The sequence below is a fragment of the Caloenas nicobarica genome, chromosome 1, assembly GCF_036013445.1.
Source record: "Caloenas nicobarica isolate bCalNic1 chromosome 1, bCalNic1.hap1, whole genome shotgun sequence".
Classification (NCBI taxonomy): Eukaryota; Metazoa; Chordata; class Aves; order Columbiformes; family Columbidae; genus Caloenas; species Caloenas nicobarica.
In genome coordinates this window covers 169,407,057-169,428,320 of record NC_088245.1, presented here as the reverse complement: position 1 = coordinate 169,428,320, position 21,264 = coordinate 169,407,057, and the positions used below count along the sequence as shown (strand labels likewise).

General features: G+C 38.7%; 1 protein-coding gene across 5 annotated transcripts in view; it reads right to left on the bottom strand.

Moving 5' to 3' along the window:
- Positions 1-18,859, bottom strand: part of RBM26 (RNA binding motif protein 26) — a 57,584-nt gene extending 38,725 nt beyond the window's left edge. For 3 of the 5 annotated variants that reach the window (XM_065638242.1, XM_065638274.1, XM_065638258.1), the window contains exons 1-6: positions 18,404-18,859; positions 5,953-6,071; positions 5,277-5,413; positions 4,323-4,411; positions 3,512-3,750; positions 1,577-1,837 (exon numbers count right to left, since the gene is read on the bottom strand). In XM_065638242.1, coding sequence (XP_065494314.1) covers positions 1,577-1,837; positions 3,512-3,750; positions 4,323-4,411; positions 5,277-5,413; positions 5,953-6,071; positions 18,404-18,474 — 916 coding nt within the window. In that variant the 5' untranslated portion in view covers positions 18,475-18,859. The remainder of the gene's footprint in view (positions 1-1,576; positions 1,838-3,511; positions 3,751-4,322; positions 4,412-5,276; positions 5,414-5,952; positions 6,072-18,403) is intronic. The other 2 variants (XM_065638267.1, XM_065638250.1) reach the window with 2 other exon arrangements.
- Between the last annotated feature and the right edge of the window lie 2,405 nt (positions 18,860-21,264).

Sequence of the window (21,264 nt, the reverse complement as noted above, 5' to 3'; positions counted from 1 at the left end):
TCAAGATGTCCCTGCTGATTGCAGGAAGTTGTACAAGACAACCTTTGAAGGTCCCTTCCAATACCAACCATTCTATGATTAACTTTTTAGGAACAGCCCCCCCACAAAAAAAAATAATACAATACAAGGGTAAAAGTTCAAAATATCTTCTGGTAAAATAGGAAGAAAGCCGAGTGTCTGCTTCCTCAAAACATGACGCTGAAAAGTAGTCTGCATTACCTCACCTTCAGGAAGAGTTACAGAACATATTAAATTTAAATGTTAAGGAAAACCACAAGTTCTGGAGAGGATCAAGTAGAAAATGTGAAAGTAGAGAAAGGAAGAGCACCATGTTGGAACCAGCTAGCCACTGAAGAGGGATGTGAGATTATAAATTTAGAGACACAAACAGCCAGGAGAAAAGCAAGCGGAAGAGACATCTACTGAAAGATTTCAGTAACAGAAACGTAAGGAAAAAAAAAACACCACCACCACTACAGCAAAAATCTGAAGACAACTATATCACTGTTTTCCAACATTACCATTTGCTTCATACTCAGAAATTGGAAATAATAAGCTGCTACAGAAGACAGACTGTTAAAGATACAAAGTTTCAGTGTCATTTCTGGAGATATTCTTTCGAAAGCATATTAGCCTGCACATGTTGTTCCTTTCTAAATAAACTGTAGAGCTGGGAGACCATGACACAACATCTTACATCTCAGCTTGCATTAGAAGAAAACTTCGAAACGAAACCACACTTTCACAACTCTACTCGCTCCACAGTACTGCTATGACTTACATTGGCAAAGCTATTCTTCACTAGCACAACTCTGCCAGCACTTGAGAGCTCAGCCTCTCATTTTCTTTACTTAAAAAAAAATCACATTATTATTCTAATCAGACTTCTGAATATAAACTGGCCTAGATCTTAAACTCATCATTGTGGGATACGACAACAACAACAAAAAAACCCTCAGGAAAAACTTTAGGGGGAAATTTAAACTCTTTTGAGCTAACAGGTCGACTGGCTTGAATTTAGTTAAGTTACTGCCAACTGACGCAGCATCTTGCGTGGATTTTGGCACAAGACATGCAAAATGATAGTTTAAGACACAGATAAGCAAAAAAACCCACCCAACTTCAAGAAACACCTACATGGAAAAAATGGGTTAACACGAGCCTGGGAAGTTGCAGCTCTAGATCTTTCTAGTTAAAAATTATCTCTTAGATTGGATGGAATAAAAAAAAAAAAATGATGAGGTCAGTAAGGTGCTAATCATGGCCAAGACTATGAAATGTAGTATTTGGCTTGAACATAAGACAGAAAAATTGGGTAAAACTGCATTTTTTAAAACAGTTTTTAATATACACTATTTTGCATCTATATAAAATAATTCTAGTAACTGAAATACCTATAAAAACACTAATAAAGAAAGTTGTCTAAAAGCTAAATTAATAAAAAGTGAGATAAAATTTGCATCCAAGAATTGTGTAACAGAAAAAAAAAGTATTAGAGGAAATTAAGAAAAGAAAGATCTTTTCAGAAAGGGACCGATCAGAGTTGCAGGAAGCAATCAAAAAAATACAGACTTACCATCATAATCTCTACAGCGTTTCTTTGGCAGCGGAGGTCTTCCATAGGAGTTGTGGTCCAGCTGCTCTTCATGGAACTCTGACCAGCTTTCAGTAGTGTTATTTCCATGATGAGCAGGAGCAATAACAGTAATAGTGCTGCTCAGCGTAGGGACAGGGTAGTGGCCGGATGAAATATTTGTCACAGAAGAAACTGGAGTATAATTGTTCTCTAATGGATCAGCTCTATCCATATCGTATTTTGCCTTTACCAGATCCCTGTCTGTAAAAAAAAAAAAAAAAAAAAAAACAAAAAACCATAATTACATTGGATGATTTCTTCTGTACATTTTCTCCAGAAACAGCCACTAAGCTATATAGGTATTTTTATTCCACATCTGTTCAACTGAAAATATAAAAATGATAACTAAAATGCTCTACATGTTGCTCAGAGCACCTGTAGAGTCACCACCCTCAGCGTTATTTATAACCCAACTGGACAGGGTCCTAAGCAACTTCTTCCAGTTTATCTGCTTTGAGAAAGGATGTTGGAAGATACCACCTTCAGAGGTGTCTTCCAACCTCAACTATTCCACGATTCCTCATTCCAAAGGTTTAATCAGAAAAATAATCACCTTAAAAGTACACAGTCAGCCGCTGGGCTATTTTAATAACAGCTATACCCACAATACAGCAGAAACCCTATTTAACTTCAAGTAGAGTACATCTTCTATAGTGATATGTTTATTCTAAGAACTTCAGATAGAGAATTATTCTGAATATAGGAAAGCAATAGGCAAGAAAAAGGTAGCCACCACTTGAAAATATTATAAATGTTACACATCTTTCATGCTTCAAGACACTGTAATTGTTAAATCTTCAAGTTGTTTATCTTCATTTTACCTGCTTTGACATGACTGGAGTGACCAGATACAGCAGTGACATGACCTTTTGTTCTGAATACATACAAGCTGTTAAATTAATTTTCTAGTATTACGATAAAATAAACACTAAGTATCCAGATTAAGACAGAAGAATTCCCTCATAAGATAGATCAGTAGACTTAAACAACTCCACATTAAAGGAACATTAATAAAAACGTCTTAAAGATAGCAGGTAATTGTGCATAAACCATACTTTTCTTAATGTGCTTAGAAAAAGAAACAATGCTTTCACTATATTGTCTATATTACCACTGCAGTTTATGTAAAATAATCCTTGAATATAGGTTTAATCACATTGTAATATTTTAGTTAAACTGCTATATGCTAGTTAACTTCCTCATTCATAAGTTATTTGGAAAATATCTGCTTGACTATTTTCAGAAACTCCGCATTCCTACTTTTAAGGCTGAGTTAGCAAGGCTCACTCTACAGAAAGAAAAATAATACACAGGAGACTTATCAGGCTAATTTTTACCTCTACTTTGTTTAAAACAGAGTAAAGAGATTATAAAATTACTTTCAATGCTCTTTTTCAATTTATCAATAACAACTATTGGGGGAAAAAAGCACTCTTTTCAGCTGAAGATCCAGCTCTGTTTTTAAAGCTTAATTTAGAAAACTACTGTACTGAAGCCTTAATTCCTACATTTGCAACTACAAGTATTTACTGTAATAATGTCAGTCCCTGCCTCTGACACTAAGGAGTGGGTATTAATTTCTGTATCTTCCCAAACAAGACTCTGAGTTTCCTAAACCTTAATGAAATGCCATTAACTTGGATTTTTCTGCCTCTCTTACAACATTGCTTAGAAGTGGCCAACACAGTCAAAGGTATTAAAGAAGAGCGGAGGGAAAGAGGGAAAAACAAGCACTGAAACATGATCACATAAGCCTCATTTCCACAGAAAACCAAGCCACATTTCGACAAAGATACAAGAACAATAGAGGAAATTTTGGTACAACTTGAACATAGTGTTTAAGCTTAGTGTCTAAATTTTGTAGGCAACATTCACCGTGTTTTAGAGACCAACTGTTGGTACCTCTGCTTCGTGTTCTGCTTCGGCTTCTGCTCCGGTCTCGATCTCGATCCCGCAATCTTTCTTTGCTCCAACTTCTACTTCGACTCCTGCTGTAGCTCCGACTCCTCCCTCTTCTTCTGTTGTATCGATCCCTGTAGGAATCTCTTCTGGGAGGATTTCGGTCATAATCTCTCTTCCGAGAACGTTCATCTTTTTTCCTTTCATCACGGCTTCTAAACACGTAACGTTGTAGGTGAATTACAAGAATTATGAAGTCCCACTTTAAAAACTTCACTACCATTAAAAACTTAAAGTAACAGCAATGGAAAAACTACAGAAAAACTATAAATGAAATCTAACTATAGCATTTCCTTTCTTCTTTGAAGATTTTTTAAATTATTTTATTTGGTTTATGCATTCTACTTTTACCATCCATAGGATTTTAAAATGCGTGTAAAACACTTTTTGTGCCCAATAGCGCACCTTCCCCAAATCGGAAACATTAAAAAGATTTCTAAATTTAAATTATCACAATCCAATCTCAATAATGAACAGAGTAATTGTAATATAACAAATTGTAATATAAGAAAAACGCATCATAAAATTCAAAAGTGATAGTTATACACAGCTTAGAGACTGTTTACACTGTCACTTATACACTCAAAATTTAACCACATATATATAGAGGTGTTATTTTTAGGCTTACTAGGTGACCATACAGAAAGGAGATAATTTAGTAACACTAGAAAAATCAAAATCCATCTCATTACTGATACAGTACAAGAGGTTAAACAAAAGTTATTACCTGGTATCTCTGTAGCGAGAACTTGACTGAGGAGGGCTGTGATTTAATCTTCTAGAAAACTTTTTCTCTCGTTCTTCCTCTTTAACTATCTGAATTTATAGTATATACATTAGATCAAAACTGGAGTACACTATTAAATAAAGACTTCTGCACAATCAAGTAACAAAAACCTCAAAATGCTGAGCAAAGCAATAACACTGAACTGAAACAACATTTTTGCGTCTAATACAATTAAAGAATCTTCATAACATTAGATTTCTATTTCTAGGAATATTCAAAGCACAAGGTGGGAGAAAACAAAGCATCATAAGCAATCCTTATTGTCCTGCACTGAAAATACATCTGCTTTTGCTACAGCTGGACAAAAATGCATACTAAGATGGAGGGACAGATCTGGCGAGACATGAATGTTCAACAATTGACACAGTAAGGTCTTTTCTTCATCAGCAGGTTAGCTGGTTCAGATCACAGTTAAACATCTACATGCTGCCAAACCCAGGCTGCTGTTGAAAAGTACAAACCTACTCTTCTGGCTCAAAGAACAAGATAAATGCTTGTATCAGAATAAGGACATTATCTGCATCAAGCAGCTGGAGGAATGAGGACTGCCATTCGGAACAGCAGCCTGCATTTATGCTGAATTAAAGGGCAGCATAACTGCAACAGCAATCTAATGTAGGTTGTACTGCAACGCCTACACTACTCAGTAATGTTATTTACATTTCCCTAGTCAGAACCACTTTGGTTTACCTTTGAAGCACCCACTTATGATGAGAAAAACTGTGCAGCCGTACTTGAACATATTAGGCACAAATCTTCTGATGTATTTTAATGCTATAGTATAAGTTTGAGAACTTTTATTAATAAATAATAAGCACAATGTAGGTGAACCACATAAGCAAACTACACAGAAGATGAAAAAAGACATACATTTAAAATAAAATCAATGCCTACCTCTTCTTTTTTTGTCTCTTTTTCTTGGTGCTGAAAAAATTCTACTTTCAGGCTTCCTGACGATGGCTGTTCTGGTGGAGGTAGATAGCTTTTTGTATTCACAGCATCAAACAGTTTTTCCACGAATATCTGAGTTTCTAAAAATAAACAGTGTACAAATATCCATTATTCAAAACTTCAATTAACATTTGCTTTAAAAATAAATATTTTTTTAAATCAACATTTACCCGAAAGTTAAAACAATGAAGAGTATTATTTTTAAATACTTCGCTGATAATTTTATATTTAAAAATGACATTTACAGGGTCAAGAAACATGTCAACAATGACAATGTTTCATAAAGGTTAAAATCATTGAATTATTTGATGACTCTTAATAAAGTATCTGGAAGAATATTTCTGCAATATATACAGAGCTCCAATACTTCTAATTCTGGCAATAACTCTTAACATTCATAATTTTCTTCAAGGAATACAAATAGACACAAAACATATAATATATGCATATTGTGCTATATATGTTTTTTAAAACAAATTACTTCATTAAAATTGAATTACATATTTAAAGTAACAACACTAATAAAGAGATAAGCACACAATTCTATGGTAAACAATTTGAATGAATTAAACAAGACAGACTTTTTACTCAAGCTTAACTGTTATGACAAAGACCATACCTTTCTGAAGAAATACATCCAGCTGATCAACACACAATGCCTTCAGTTCCTTTTCACTTTTATCCTTCTTTACCAAAGCCAGAACATATTTAGCTAGGGCAGATGGATCTGCATCACATCTGCAAATAGATTAATTTAAAAAAAAAAAAAGCAATTACATTACAGAAGTTAATGTCTTAAACTGGTATGACCAATACATAGAGAGAACAAAAACATTTCCTATCAAAGTAATTGAAAAACACTCAGGGTTTGTTTGGTTTTTTAAGATAGAGTCCAGATAGGTAAGATCACTAAGTATCACCTTTCTTTTCCAGAGAAGCAGAATATTTCCAAACAATATTCCACAGAGCACCTCATAGCAAACTTGAAAGAACTTTAGAATGAAACAGCTCCACTGCCTAAGAGTCTTAAAAACAATTACAAATACAACAAATACTTCCATAATTTCTCAATTATTCAATCAGTAATTCTGAGTGTAACACTAAGTGACTGTTAGTGGGGGAAAAGTCAGTCTACTTAAATACTTAAATATTAAAAAAATTCAGACTCTCAGAGAGATCCTTTCGCTTAAATGTGTTTTTAAAGAATCTTATTACTACCTACATATGAACACCACAAAAAGCAGATTAACTGAAAAATCTTAATTTCGAAAGCCTAAGGAAAGTGTTCATACAATATTATCATGGAAATCTCTGTAAGAGGTACACAGACAATGAAGTGAAATTTAGGGGATCATTATCTGTTTTCAACATCTAAATTCAATCTAAGATTAAGTATGGATCACTTCAGTGTAGAAACCTATGGTCTCATGCACATCAACAAAAAACTTAGAACAGAGTAAGCTGTATATCCACATTAAGTAGAACATTATTTAATTTAACTGATAAAGTTTTATTACGTTTCATGAATAGTAATCGACAATGAACTTTGTAGTGGTCTTGAAGAGTAAAACCTGCCAAAGCAAGGGAGAACACTGCAGAAAACCATTTCACACTTCATAATGCAAAACCAGTAACTAATGAAATGGTTAGAAAATGGTTTATCAGGCAGAACAGCAGCATTTTGTTAAACCATTTAATCCCATTAGTTAGCACTAACCAAAGGAAGACCTCAGGCGCCACAAAACTGGGCAGGATTTAACACGCATGCTGATCATGTGATACAGACAGCTGGCTTTAGTGGTGACCAAAGCTAATACTAGTGTTTTAAAAAACTACAACAAGAGTAAAAAAAATTGCACTGATGCATCCTAACTGTACATTATTTCTAGCAAAAATAACTGAGAAGTAAAATCAAACTGTGGTCAGGGAGCTGCACTGAATATGAATATCACGCAAATACTGTTCCAGCACAGAGGTCCACTAGTCACAATAATGGAATAAAACTGCAGTTCCTCAATCTCTTCCACATTTAAACAAGTGACATTTCAATGCTGAAGTTTAATTATAAATCTGAACATTGATCATTTAAATGAAATATATTTTAGACACTGGGCAGAAGAAACCAGATCCTTCCCCATATCAGGCTCCCTAATTCCTCTCTCCAAAGAAGCTACCTCTGGCAGAGCAAGCAACATCCTCCATGCAAACACATCCACTAGGCGAAGGAAGCAGATCCATCAGCATCCATTCTCAGGAGATCCTCTGGGTAGCCTGGGCCCAGCACAGAATGCTCTGAAGTTAAAGGTCAAAGCTTCAAACATAACTCAGCAACCTCTAGAAAGCAGGCAGCAGCAGAATTTCAGTTCATGCTGTAAAAGCAACTTGAGCTGCTAGAGGACATACCACAGCATTCTGCATTAGCCTGCACTATTCACAGATACAGGAGATGGGAGTTCACAATCAAGTCTACATTCCAGAAGAAACCGCACAGACCAAACTGACAAAATGCAAATAGATACTGTTAATCGACAAACAGACTGCACACCAATTGAAAATTCTTCAGAATTGTTTTTCTTACACCATCACATCTGGTTTGCCCCCATTCAGATTTAACAGTTTTTACCCGGAAGCAAATGTTGTCCAAGCACCAAGTCATCTCGGAGGCAGGCACATAAATAACCTCTTACAGCAAGAGCAGTGGCACAGCACAGTCTCTTTGAGGCTGCACCTGAGCACATCATCCAAACAGATAAGCTGGAAGTCCGACATTGAACAGAGTGCTCACCACAGGCTGCAGTGAGGGTCCTCATCCAGTACAGCCCCCAGGAGGCCCTAACGCCAGCATTTTGTAACTTCTCAATGCCTTAATTTATAAAATTCTTTGTTTTCTTTTTTTTTTTCTTTTTTATGGTTCCTTAATGCTACTTAAATGTCACTACAGAAGATTTTCAGTCCTCTCCTAGTTTCACGCTGAATCATGACTCAGAAAATTAGCGTGCTATTCTCATATTATCTATCTATAGCCATTACAGGAAAAGAATTTTTGGGGGGAGGGGACACTTTTCATATTATAATCCTAAATACTTTTCTTCTCATTTCTATTCTCCACAAAAATCAGGTAAGACATTACAAGCTGGATTGTTTTATTTCAATTTCCATAAACCTGGTTCTCGTCTGATAATATGAACATCAGCTGTCACTGTCCAAAATCACCTACAACTGATTTAAATGATGACACATGCACTCAAAATTATTTAGTGAAAAAAGAAAAAAAAAGTGAGTCTATATGGTAAAAACCCACTTCTGTTAGCTACTGCAATGTACTTTAATTCTCCAGCTCCTACACTAGTGACTATACAACAACCTCATACTCAGTTTAAATTAGTTCCTCTCTTATGAGCACAGTAAAAAATGTGAAATCTCATCTGGAAAGCCACCTAGACTCCAAAAGCTGTAACAAAAAATACCAAACAAAAACTCCCAAAACCCAAAAAACAAACAAACAAACTTGTTTAACTACAACAAACAACTGGTGCTTTCCTCCCTTCCCACCAATGACGATTTTGGAAATTTTTGCAATATTGTCCACCTCAGAATGACTTCAGAATTTCAATCCATCCACCCAACTCCAAGATACTCTCAAGAAAATATTCTCGATAAAAGTGTACTTTTAATTCACAAAATACAGGATCGCTTTCTCCTGTGGCAGTCCTGGCCTTTACCGGCCTTTACCACTCTCTATGCAATACAACCTCATATGAACAATGCAAAACAATCGTACTGAACTCTATTATTATTATTATTCAATATGTCAGTGTAGAAATTCCCCAGTACACAACAGAAAGAGCTTAAATGCTTTTAAGTTAAAACTGTATTTAATTTGGCTATTCAAAAAATACTATTTTTAAAGAAATACTAACTGGCAAATTACTTCAAATTGGTGCTAATTAAGCAATAATGAATAAATCCATTTTGTGGTAGAGATGGAGAAAATGTTTTTGTAAATTGACAATATGATTTTATGTGATTTCATTTTTTTAAAATTAAACTGCTAATGATCTTTACACAGCTGAAGGCTGACTTACTTTTTAATCTACTGACTTGAAACAGAAGTCTCCCCTTCTATCTCTGTGTTCAAAGCTTGAAAAAAACACAAATTATCTGTTTTCTCCACCCTGCTGTGAAGACAATGCTTGTTTCTCCAGCTAGTATTTTAGATGGATTTAACAAGGTTATATATTTAAACTTTACAGTACTGTGAATACAAGTGGTCTGCCTGAAAATTTCTATTTTTTATAGCTTTTAGAATTCTGGATGTTATCGTTCATGGTTTTGTTTGGGGGAGAGCTCCTTTTTTAAAGCAATTCCTTTTTACTTTTTCATTCAAACTGAATTCTGAAATGTTGTCTATAAATTCTCCATCCTTTGGTTTAATCACAATCTGCTGGTTTGGATTACAGGGGCCTAGATTTTTTCTGATAAAACAAGTTCGTATGTTCTTCCGTTTGACAGTATTTTCTTACAGAATAGTAGCCATTGTGTGTGAATATTTTGCAATATGTTTGCTGTATCTTTGTTGCGTATACGTAGATGTTTTGCCCATTTTGAGTTAGCTTTATCAGTTTTTCTAAATATCTCTCTCTTGTATTTTATGCTCTCCTAGATAACGTTGTTTTATTAAGTGATGTCACCTTGAAGAAGACAGAAAAGGTGCCCATGCTGATGGCAGCAATACATACTGTGTAGCACAAGGACTTATCATACAGTATATATCAAGATATATTCTTGCAGATTGTAAGACTAATAAAGGTAAGGTTCTTAACTGACAATTCAGAAAAATAAGAAAAATCAGAATACCACCTACACATTTCAAACAGTTTAAGCAGCATTCAAAATTAAAAATAAATTTATGTTTCAAATCTAGTGTTCACCGAACGACGCACATTTTCAGTTATTAGATACAGGTTTGAATACTTAGCTTAACTTGAATATGGTGGGGTATGTCACAGATCTGAGCATAAATGGAATCTACACGTTAAAAATGTAACAAATTTAGACATAACTTCATTCTTATGCTATAATATGGCTACTAGAAAAACACTCACATGCATTTAAACATGTAAATGAACATTTCTCAACTTTGAATCCCATATCTACATCCCCTCAACTTATTGTGTGTGCTACAAGCAGTAATAACATAAATTTCTCCTGTTTTCTTTTTCATGCTCTCTTCAACAAACAAAAAACAGTTGGCACAAGTAATGTGCACTTATTTCTACCGCAGCAAGTACATCCCAGGGCCTGCTACAATTAAACACCACAGCATATTTTCTTACACCATCTTGCTGAATGTATGTTCCTAACTAGTAATGCTAAATGTTTTTCCCTCTAGTAATGCTTTTTTTGCAGAGTCTGTATCAGTCAGAGAATATATAGTGACTACTGCTCTATAATAAACAAGGAAGATTGTTCTGGTAATCCTGCTTTAATAAACAGTATTTAATACACAAGCATAGATGGAAGAAATCTCTTGCTAGAGCTCTACATGTTCTTCAGAGAGTGATCTGGATATCTCCAACTGTTAACCAGAGGAAAGCTTCAAAAAGGAAATTAACACCATGTCAAATATTTTGGTCAATTGTAGGAGCAAGAGTACACAACCGCAATAAACCTCACAGAAAAGTTCAAAATCCCTCTTCCAAAATCTCATCGAGTTTTGCAGTCATTATTTGAAATTACCATTTCAAATAAAGAAAACAGAAAAGGAAAGCTGAAGTTGTTATGAGTAAATTTAAGCCTTAAATGTATTTCTTTTTAAATAATGAATGTTTGAGAAGGGGGAAATAATTTGGCTGAAGAGGACCCAGTTCTCTGTACAGTATTTTTTAATTGTTTACTTTGCAATTCATTAAACACCACTCAATCTATCCGTTTCCAATACTCAGATTTTGATTTTTATAATTACCATGCAATTACAGGCATCAGCCTTAACTCAAAAATTCAGTGGATGTGGAATATATGTTAAAGTTGTTCGCAAAAAAAAAAGTTACTGGCGTAGTTGTACATACAAAACCCCTTGTTAACAACAGAGCTTATACTGACTTAGAAAGACTTTTGCCAAAACAGCTAAAAGTAATTCAACAAGGCAGATAAGCTAAACCAGCAAAATACCTTTGTACATAAATACTGCATAAGAACCATTTTAAAAGACACTGAATAGAAGCATACAATAAATATCTCTGACATCTTAAGAAAAAATAAACACGAACTTTGAATACAGTGTACTGAGGACATATTTTGCCAGGTTAGTGCCTATGAATGCGTTTAAGCATCAGTACAACAATATATATTAAAGTGAAAGACGAAACATGCTGTTATTTTAGTATTTTTAAGGTAAAAGGTATTAAAAGGGAAGGCAGATCTAAAAGCCTCTGCTGGACTAAATATTCTGCAACCAACTGAGAACTTTGGGCCTATCTCCCCATCAGGGCCCTGAACACCCCACCAAGTAAATACTGAAGGCCACTAGAACTCCTGTTACAATACTCACGCCAGCAACAAAAAAACTCCAGAACAAACTCATGGTGAATTCTTAAAGCAAGGAGAAAGACAAGCAAGGAATTAAAAAATGGCAAACAGACTCAAGAATGATAGTTGTGAAGATGATGAGAATACACCTGAAAACCTCACATATTTAAATAGCTTATTAACGTTGTCTATTCTACTCCAGTCTGATTTCCTCAAATAATGTTTTCCAACACGACAAAGCACAGTGCGAGTAAAGATACATATTCTAGGTATAATACATACATACCAAGCTGAAGTCTTTTAAAGTATTAACTAATTAGCTTGAGGAAAGGTCTGAAATATCTAAACCCAGGCGGTTTCCTCTCAGGAAACCCCGTATCTCCAGTGCTATGAAATTTTTCATGCTGCAATTTATCATTTAAGTCAGTTCTTAATAAGCAGCCACTTTGAACTATAGCCTCAAAAAAGTCACTATTTCTGGTCATTTTTTTTAGTAGTAGTATCTACTGTATTTGGTGCAGACATGGTACTATGGTGCTGTAGTAAACCCTACAGAAATCAGTATAACAAGAGAATAATCTTTTATTTTGCTAAAAATCTCCTCGGCATGGCAAAACAAACTGCTGTTTAAATTTTACAGTTATTAGACAACAACTCAACTATTACATAGAAAATATATTTAATTTAAGCTTTTCTATTAAAAAAAAATCTAGTATTCCAAGTCTACCCTCTGGTGAAAATGTTTGGCTAATGTATGCAAATTCCCAAAGGAAGATATACATAAGTAGTGTTTAACTACAGGGCGTGTAACCTTTCTATCATCTGAAAAAAAAAAAAAAAAAATCCCACGATGAAGCTGTCAAACTGTAACCTGACCGTTCACACAAAATGAACATGATTACTCACTTAGGGTAAAAACTCTGCTTAGGGGAGGGAGAGGAGTAAGGACAGAAAAAAAAAATCCATAAAGTTTTCTTGTAATGAAAACACTGCTTGTTCATTTCAGATATCTCTCATTGCCTTTATTTCAAACGAATGCCAAGACCCTCAAATCTCTAGCTCATTTTGGACAAAGCTAGTGTGCACACACTACTTTTTTAAATCATAAAAGAAACTACATAAGGCATAGGGGTTTTTTCTTCATTTTTTTAAATGAATGTACAGACCAAAAAGGTGCTGCAAGTTCTGAAACCAGTTCCTTGACAAATGCAAACTACCAGAATACATCGAAACCATAAAAGCATGTCTGAAGTCCTCCAGGCAGTGAATGGTCTTTCTGTAAAGGAAATAACATGTAGGTGCATGTCAGTTGTCATATTCTGATCCTGAGAATTTACAAGCTAATTTCAGAGTTCAGTTTTGTTGCCTAAAGATTAATACATATCTATACTTCTCTAGAATACTGCTCAGCTCTTGACATTAACCAAAGTGGACATGGTTATGTTTGAAGGTTGAGACATACTTTGTATTTGCAGGGCTGAGTGGGTTCAGAAAAACGTACACTGCATATTGGGCAGAGTAGCTAGTCTAATTTAGGCAGTTGTACCATTCTGTTGTGTTGCTACTAAAAAGATCTATAAAAAGCAACAGTGTTCGATAAGTAAAATGAATGACAGACTCATTCAGTAAGATCTGACTTTCACCGAGAGACACTACTGTAGATGAGAAGGATGACTCCTGTAATGCTCACTTCCATTAACTTTTTAACAGTACTTAAAGTACCAAAACACACTGAAGAATGCAAGTCTCCAATGCTGTGACATAAGTTACTGATGGGATAACAATAGTTATCCCAATACTCAGAGCTGGCACGTGCATAGAGCTGCAACAGGTAAGCAGGAACTTAAAATGCCCCATCTCCATTCAAGAGAGCTCTCCTGAGGGAGAACAGCTGACAGCTTGCTGGTTGTCCAACACACTGTTAATGCAGAAAGCAAAAACCATGTCTCTATGACTTGCGATGCAGCCAAGGGGTTCCATTTCACTGCTGTTCAGTGTAAGAACATGAAAGGTTTCTCTTAACAGAAATAATTTTCTCATCTTTATTGTCTTCTTTCAAATACACCTTATAATATCAATATTTTGATTCTATAATAGTAATTTTTACACAGAAGCTTAGCTTGATGAATTTAATGAAGAAAAAAAGCATGACAAAAAATAGAACAGTGACAGCATAACTGAATGCCAGAGCATACTATCTGCCATACAATATTCCAATGATAAATATATTCAAAATATTCTTTAAACAATTTGTATTTTATTCCCTCTGACATAAGCAGTTACAACACCATGATCATGTACAGAATTAACCAATGCAGAAAATCTTTCCATTTTAATGAGGTATATCTAAATACTGCATAAACATTGTTTCAGATATTTTTAAATCTTCCTTGCAAGTCTGATTCAGTACATGAACAAACTTTCACAAAAATGTAAATACAGCAAAGTGGAAAAAAAATAGATATGGGAGTCTTAATCAAGTTTTAAGTAAAATTCAGGGTGCCAGCAAAAGATTTTAATTAAATTTGTTTTACACAAAGTAATTAAAACCAAGAAAAATTTCCACTGTAAAGAATTAGGGCAATGGGGAGAACATCGCAATGTCTTACAAGGCATAATGGTGAGTGCAGCATTGGTACAAGAGAGCTAATTTTTTCATAGATAGAGATTCAAAGAAATTCCAAGACAAAAATGAAAAAGACATCCCTGTGTGGAACTTTGCCAAGCCAGATCCTGATATTCCAGCAGGGATTATCTACACAGTTTATACAGGATCTGGAACAGATTCACAGAAAAGAAATTCATCACAAGAGATATGGCTCAGTGAAGACTTTGTTAGTACAGAAATTAGAAGTGACAGACATAAGGTTATATTCCAAGTTTAACATTATATTCAAACACTCTACAGGATCCATGCCATGGACAAGAAAAAGTATATAACAAGCATACTGCTGTTTGCAAGAAGTAAGAAGACTGTTGACAAATGCCTTCTTTACAGAGCTGACTGGAATTGAACATCCAAGACAGTTCTAGTCAAACACAGAGCAGCTGCAGCACAAAAAGCACTCCTGCCACTTTGTTTACACCGCTACTACATTCACATAGATGTATCTGTAATGGTTCCGTATGAATATTTACTGAGCTGCTCAAGACTTATTTCTAAAACCACAAAAGCAGCCTCTCTTTTGAGAACTGTATAAAGTTACTAAGAGAACTACGAGCCCTGAGCAGAGCTGGACCATGACTGTGCTCCAGCATGGCAGCATTTGCAGTTCCCGCCTCACTGCAATAGGAGTAAACTCAGATAAGGAGTGTTTGTGTGGAGAATCACCAAGGCTTTGCCAAAGGCATTAGAGCAGTCAGAACCAAACAAAACCCCAACAATCTACCAGAAACAGAAAATTCCGAAACTTAAATTCTCCATCATCCCTCTCTTGTCTATTATGAACAGTTTTTCCCCAAGGCACCATGTGAAAGCAATCCAACAACCAAGTTATGTCCAGTCCATACAATTATATAACATACTTGTCTCATTACACTAAAAAGTTAGCATTCTTGCTAATGCTTTATAATAGTTTAAAGATAAAATTTAATGATAAAATGAAACAAGCTTTACGGATATTGCTGTCTTCTAGTTCTGAAACATTATGTTTCAGAAGCACATGTGTTATGGCCTTTGGAACAAGTTATACATCCTGATTAAAAAATGCTAGCTACTTGGAAACGGGAAACTTTGAAAATGAAGCATGTTCTAACTATTCAGCTCTGGGTATCTAGCACATAAATACAGACCTAAAGACAGGTGTGTAAAATTTATTTATGTATCTTCTTCAATACACTTCTCCCCTTAAAACTACTGAGACAACACCTCTGTAATGGTTTAATACAGTGGTGTCTTCCTTGTTCTAGTTAGGAAATTGAGATGCCTATCTTGCAACTAAAGGTTTCTGAAAGAAATATCAGCACATTTTTTTGTTTCATTAAAAGGAAAAGACAAGTAAAAAATTATTTTCAAGCTATGGTAACACCTCCAGACAACCAGCACCTAGGGCCTCACTGTGCTAATATCTCACTAACAGTTACTTCTTTAGAAGTAAACGCACACTAAAATTTTCATACAGCCAGAAGCTATGGCTGTAGACACACATTTCACATAGCTGAGATCAGAAGCAGCTCCAAAAGTATTTGACTGCTAGGAAGCGATACTACTTCTCCACTAATTCCAACATTTACTGCAATAATGCAGTTACATAGGAGTCTGCACAAAACTGAATGACAGCTGAATTTAACAGTCCCTGTTGGCTTGTTTCCTCCCAAAGTAAAAGGTTCAGGGAACTCAACATCCTCCAGGACAGCAATTCCCTTCTCCACAACACTGTTTTACAGCATGAGAAATGCATTTAAACTGCTCACATACTATATTTAACTTAACAGAAATATGTTGGCCCTTTCAGTACTAAAAAGCAGAAAATTGCGCTGATCACAAAAGCTGAAAATCCAGATTTCACCCTTTAACTGCTGACTATGAATAGCAGATATCACGGTGCAATATTAAAACAGAAAACCATTGAACAACCTGAGTTTGTTACCATAAAAACAAGTTACTACAACACATCGCTAATGAGCTTGAGGAGAAAGACTGAAGAACTGTACTGACCTCCAGCTAAGTAATATCTAGCAAATTTTCGATACTTCTTGTATTGTGAATAGGAAACTTTTATTATGTACTGGTAAAGTCAAACATCAGCTCTCGATGCATAATATTCAAGAATGAGCAGAAAAAAATGTACAAAACAATTTTGGATAAGATCTGCAAAATCCAAAGAACCTAACGTATTTACTCAGTATAGAGATTTTGAAGTCAACTAAAGTCCTCCTGAAAATGCCAATAGCAGACTTCCAGATTTCACAGAATTTTAAAATGTTGCTTGTAAACTCTTTGAAGCTAACATATCCATCTCCAGCTCCTGAGCACCTAAGAGGCAAGTGTGTATGATTTATCATTTAAAAATACCAACATGTATTTTGGAAATGACAAGATTTTCCAATAGCGACATCAAACTGCTGATTGCCATTAGCAGAATATTCATGCAAGAATGTATCCAGAGAATAACAGGGAGCATTCTGTACCTGAGGACTAGCTGGATCTATTACCACAGAACACAATGTGCTCTGTTATTCTAATATTACCTTGCCAATGTCCTTTGTTATTCTAATATCACCTTACATTGACCCAAGAGGAAGATTAATTCACCTTCCCAAAAGCACACCTTTACAAGATGAAGATATATATATATTTTTTCAAATAAAAAAAAAATTCTTACCATAGTCTTAAGGGTCAAACCTTTTATACAAAGGCACTCAGCGTAATTTGCTGCAGGCCTAATTCTAAATCCACTGAAATTAAGTTCAAGACTCATCTATTTCCCTGTGGTTTGGATTAGGCCCTACGGAAAAACAGAACAGTAGCCCCCCTGCCAAAACACTCCTATAAATGTCTCAGCATTTTATAACTTACTCATTTTAGCATGTCATAAAAACTATACATGTACATACATATACTTAACTAATGGCCATGGAAGACATAAAGCAGACTTCTTTTTTTCCCCCATTCAATAGCATCAGAGTAAAACCAACAGTGGCCAAACATCTCAGAGGAAAAGTTAATACCAGAATTAATTTGTTAGTTCTACTGACTCGAATCAAGCTCCAGCAATTTAATTCAGACATGCTATAACAGTGTTTCAAAATGACAAATGAAGTGCATGTTTTGATCTAAAATGTCTACAGACACCATACTTCCAGAAGATGAAACCTTTAAAACCAAGTTCACATCTCAGTTCCACCAAAATTGGCAGAGAAGGAAAACATGGACTATTTGCAGAAGAGCCCAAATTACTCACATGAATGTTATGCTTAGAAGCCACGCAGGTATTCACAAATAGGCAAATTATTCTCTAGTGTTCCTACTCCCAAGTGCTCTACTGATGCAATTTTTATTCGGGTGGAGGAAAACAAAGAGAGTAATACCGAAAACAACCAAGAACGACGTGCGACGAGTCTATGGAAAATGCCACTGGGAAGATCCCAGGATCCTGGAAAACGTCCCAGCGGCACCCGAGCCCTCTCAGAGAAGGTTATGGGACAGGGCGGCGGGCTGTGGTTGTTAACCTGGCCCCGACTGGGGCTGAGAGCGGCGAACAGCGAGCTGCACACGCAGACACACCATCTCCCGCTCACCCTGGGCTACAAAGGGAAAGACGAATACGGTCGCTAGGTGGGGGAAGCTGCCTCCTCCGGAGAAAGACGGTCCTACCTCCCGGCCGGGGACGGCCCCGGAGAGCGGGGAACGACGCAGCCCACGGGAGAGAACCGGGGGAGAAGGGCGCTGGGGGGGCGGGGGGGGGGCAAATCCCGGGCTGTCCTCGGGCCTCTCCGGCACGGCGTTCCCCGCGCCTCGGCACCCCCGTCTTTTCCAAGGGAAGGTTTATTTTGGGGGGCGGAGAGGGGGGAGAGAGAGAGGAAGGGTCGCGGCTACTCACATGGGCTCCAAGGTTTTGCTGAGCCAGGATTTCAGCGCCTCGAAGTTTTCTATGATCATTTTAACCACCATCCAGAGCGGCCCGGGCCCCCCGCCTCCCCGGCAGCAGCAGCGGCACCGACAGCGCCGGCGGGGTCCGCACCGCCCCGCCGGCCGGGACGCCCGCTGCCGACGCGCCTCCCCTCACCCGCCGAGGCCGCCTCCCGGTTCGGCAGAAGCCGCCTGGCAGCGGCCGGAGGCCCAAGCGCCACGAAGGGGGCGGAACCAGCCGAGCGGCGGCTGCTCCCTGCGGGCCCCGCTCTCGCCGCTCCTCGCCCGGGGGAGGGCGGTCCGGCTGCTCCGCAGTCCCCAACTCTCCCCCCCCGCCTCAAGCGGAGGGCAGCGCGGCCGGCGGGCCCCGAGCGCGGCTCCGAAACGCGCCGCCCGCCTTCCCCCGCCCCGCTTCTCCCCTCAGCCGCAGCGCCAGACGGAGCGAGCGGGCGAGCAGCTAAGATGGCGGCGCCCCGCTGCCGCGAGAATAAGGAGTCTCGCGAGAGCGGGCGGCGCGCGGGGGCTGCCGGGAGGCGGGGCCGGGCCGGGGCGGGGCGGGGCGGGGCGGGGGCGCGGCCGGTGGGCGCGCTCGGCGGGGCCGGGCGGGAGCGGCGTCTCGCGCCCTCCCGTGAGAGCAGCGCGATCGCGCGGGCTGCCGGGTGGGCGGGAGGGGAACGCGCCCCGGGGAGGCAGAGTCACAGAATGTGAGGGATTGGAAGGGACCTCGAAAGATCATCCAGTCCAATCCCCTCACCAGAGCAGGAACACCCAGATGAGGTTACACAGGAAGGCGTCCAGGCGGGTTTTGAATGTCTCCAGAGAAGGAGAATCCACAACCTCCCTGGGCAGCCTGTTCCAGCATCTGTTACCCTCACTGAGAAGAAGTTTCTTCTCAAATTTAAGTGGAACCTCCTGTGTTCCAGTTTACACCCATTGCCCCTTGTCCTATCATTGGTTGTCACCGAGAAGAGCCTGTCTCCATCCTCGTGACGCTCACCCTTTATATATTTATAAACATTAATGAGGTCACCCCTCAGTCTCCTCCAAGCTAAAGAGACCCAGCTCCCTCAGCCTTTCCTCATAAGGGAGATGCCCCACTCCCTTCATCATCTTTGTTGCCCTGCGCTGGACTCTCTCCAGCAGTTCCCTGTCCTTCTTGAACTGAGGGGCCCAGAACTGGACACAATATTCCAGATGAGGTCTCACCAGGGCACAGTAGAGGGGAAGCAGAACCTCTCTCGATCTACTGACCACCCCCCTTCTAATACACCCCAGGATGCCTTTGGCCTTCCTGGCCACAAAAAGGAGAGGAACAGCGAGGGCTGCCTGCCCCGTGATGCAAACGTTCCGAAATTATTGCAACTGACAGATTTTTTTAAAAAATTTTTTTATTTTTTTTTTAAGGTGAGAGTAAGAAATTCCTCTGAAAACATGGGAGTTGGCAACAGAGCCATGCATCTTCCCTACACGGGCCCTGAGGGGCAGGACAAGGTACCACAGTAGGACCACAGGTGCCGACACCAACCTGCCCACGATGGTTACGTGGTGGTTCCACAGTTCAGGTCCTGCAAGGTGGACTTGGCGGAGGAACCGAGGCCACACAGCTGCTCAGTCACCCCCAGAGGCAGTGGTGGTGTAGTGTACGCTGCTGCTTTTGCTGGGACAGTGGAGTAACCGAGTGCTGACAGAAAATGTCAGCAGTACATCTACATCAGTCAGGCTGGTGGGCTTCCAAAAGACCAGCGTCTCGCCTGAACTCCCAAGTGAGGCGGGTATTTCAAGGAAATAATTCCTGCCGCATTTCTTAGGGCAGAGTGGACGATGCTCAGGATGCCTGCTGCTTTTTCTCAAGTAAAGAGGGACTTCGGGTAATCAGCTTAGATTAAATGGCAACCATGGTCTTGGCCAACCTGTCAACATGGAGTCAGGATAACAGCAGAGGGACCCCTGGAGAGCAGGAGTGAAGGCAAGAAGGCATGTTTGGCTATAAGGGGAGTGCCTGCCTGTTGTCATGGCATGGAAACTCCTTCAAGATCTGTCCCCACTTTCATCCTGCCCAGAGTGCTGGAACAGGCTCCCCAGGGAGGCATCACGGCCCCAAGCCTGACAGTGTTCAAGAAGAGATTGGACAAGGCCCTCAGACACATGGTGTGGGTTGTCATATGCAGGGACAGGAGTTGGACTCGATGATCCTTGTGGGTCCCTTCCAACTCAGGACATTCTATGATTCTATGGGAAACCACCATGAACTGCTCATACTTTGGTTTGAAAAACTCAACTTTACTTGGCTGAACCTGTAACAGAACAAGGGTCATGGACAATTATGACCCTTATTTACAATTTTTCGTGCCACTGAGAAGCACCTGACCTCAGCAGAGAGACTGCCAAGATATCCAGTATCTGAGACAGCTAAATAAGAGCTGTAGGAGGCTATGGCTGCCTGCACGTGGTCACCTGTGGCTTGATTATCATCCTTGAAAGTTGGATGAAACCTAGAGAGTCTAGCAAGCCAACCAAATAAACTGCCAGTTTAACAGGTACTTCAGTGAGGACTTACCGATTAGAAGATATATTTTGGTTTCCTGGCATGGTCAAGAGTGAACAGCATGTCCGGTCAGTAGACAGAAATTATCTGGAGACAGTTGTGTAGCCATCTAAAAAGTCTTTGGTTCACAGTCACCAACTTGTAACTTAACTCCCCCTGAACAAGTAAAAAGGGTCACTAAGCTTGGGATTCTGATGAGTCTTTGAAGGGACAGGCACATAGGAATTGTGATAAGAATCTAAATTTAGTTTTGGATCTGGCACTTAATTCTTTGCAAAAGCCAATGT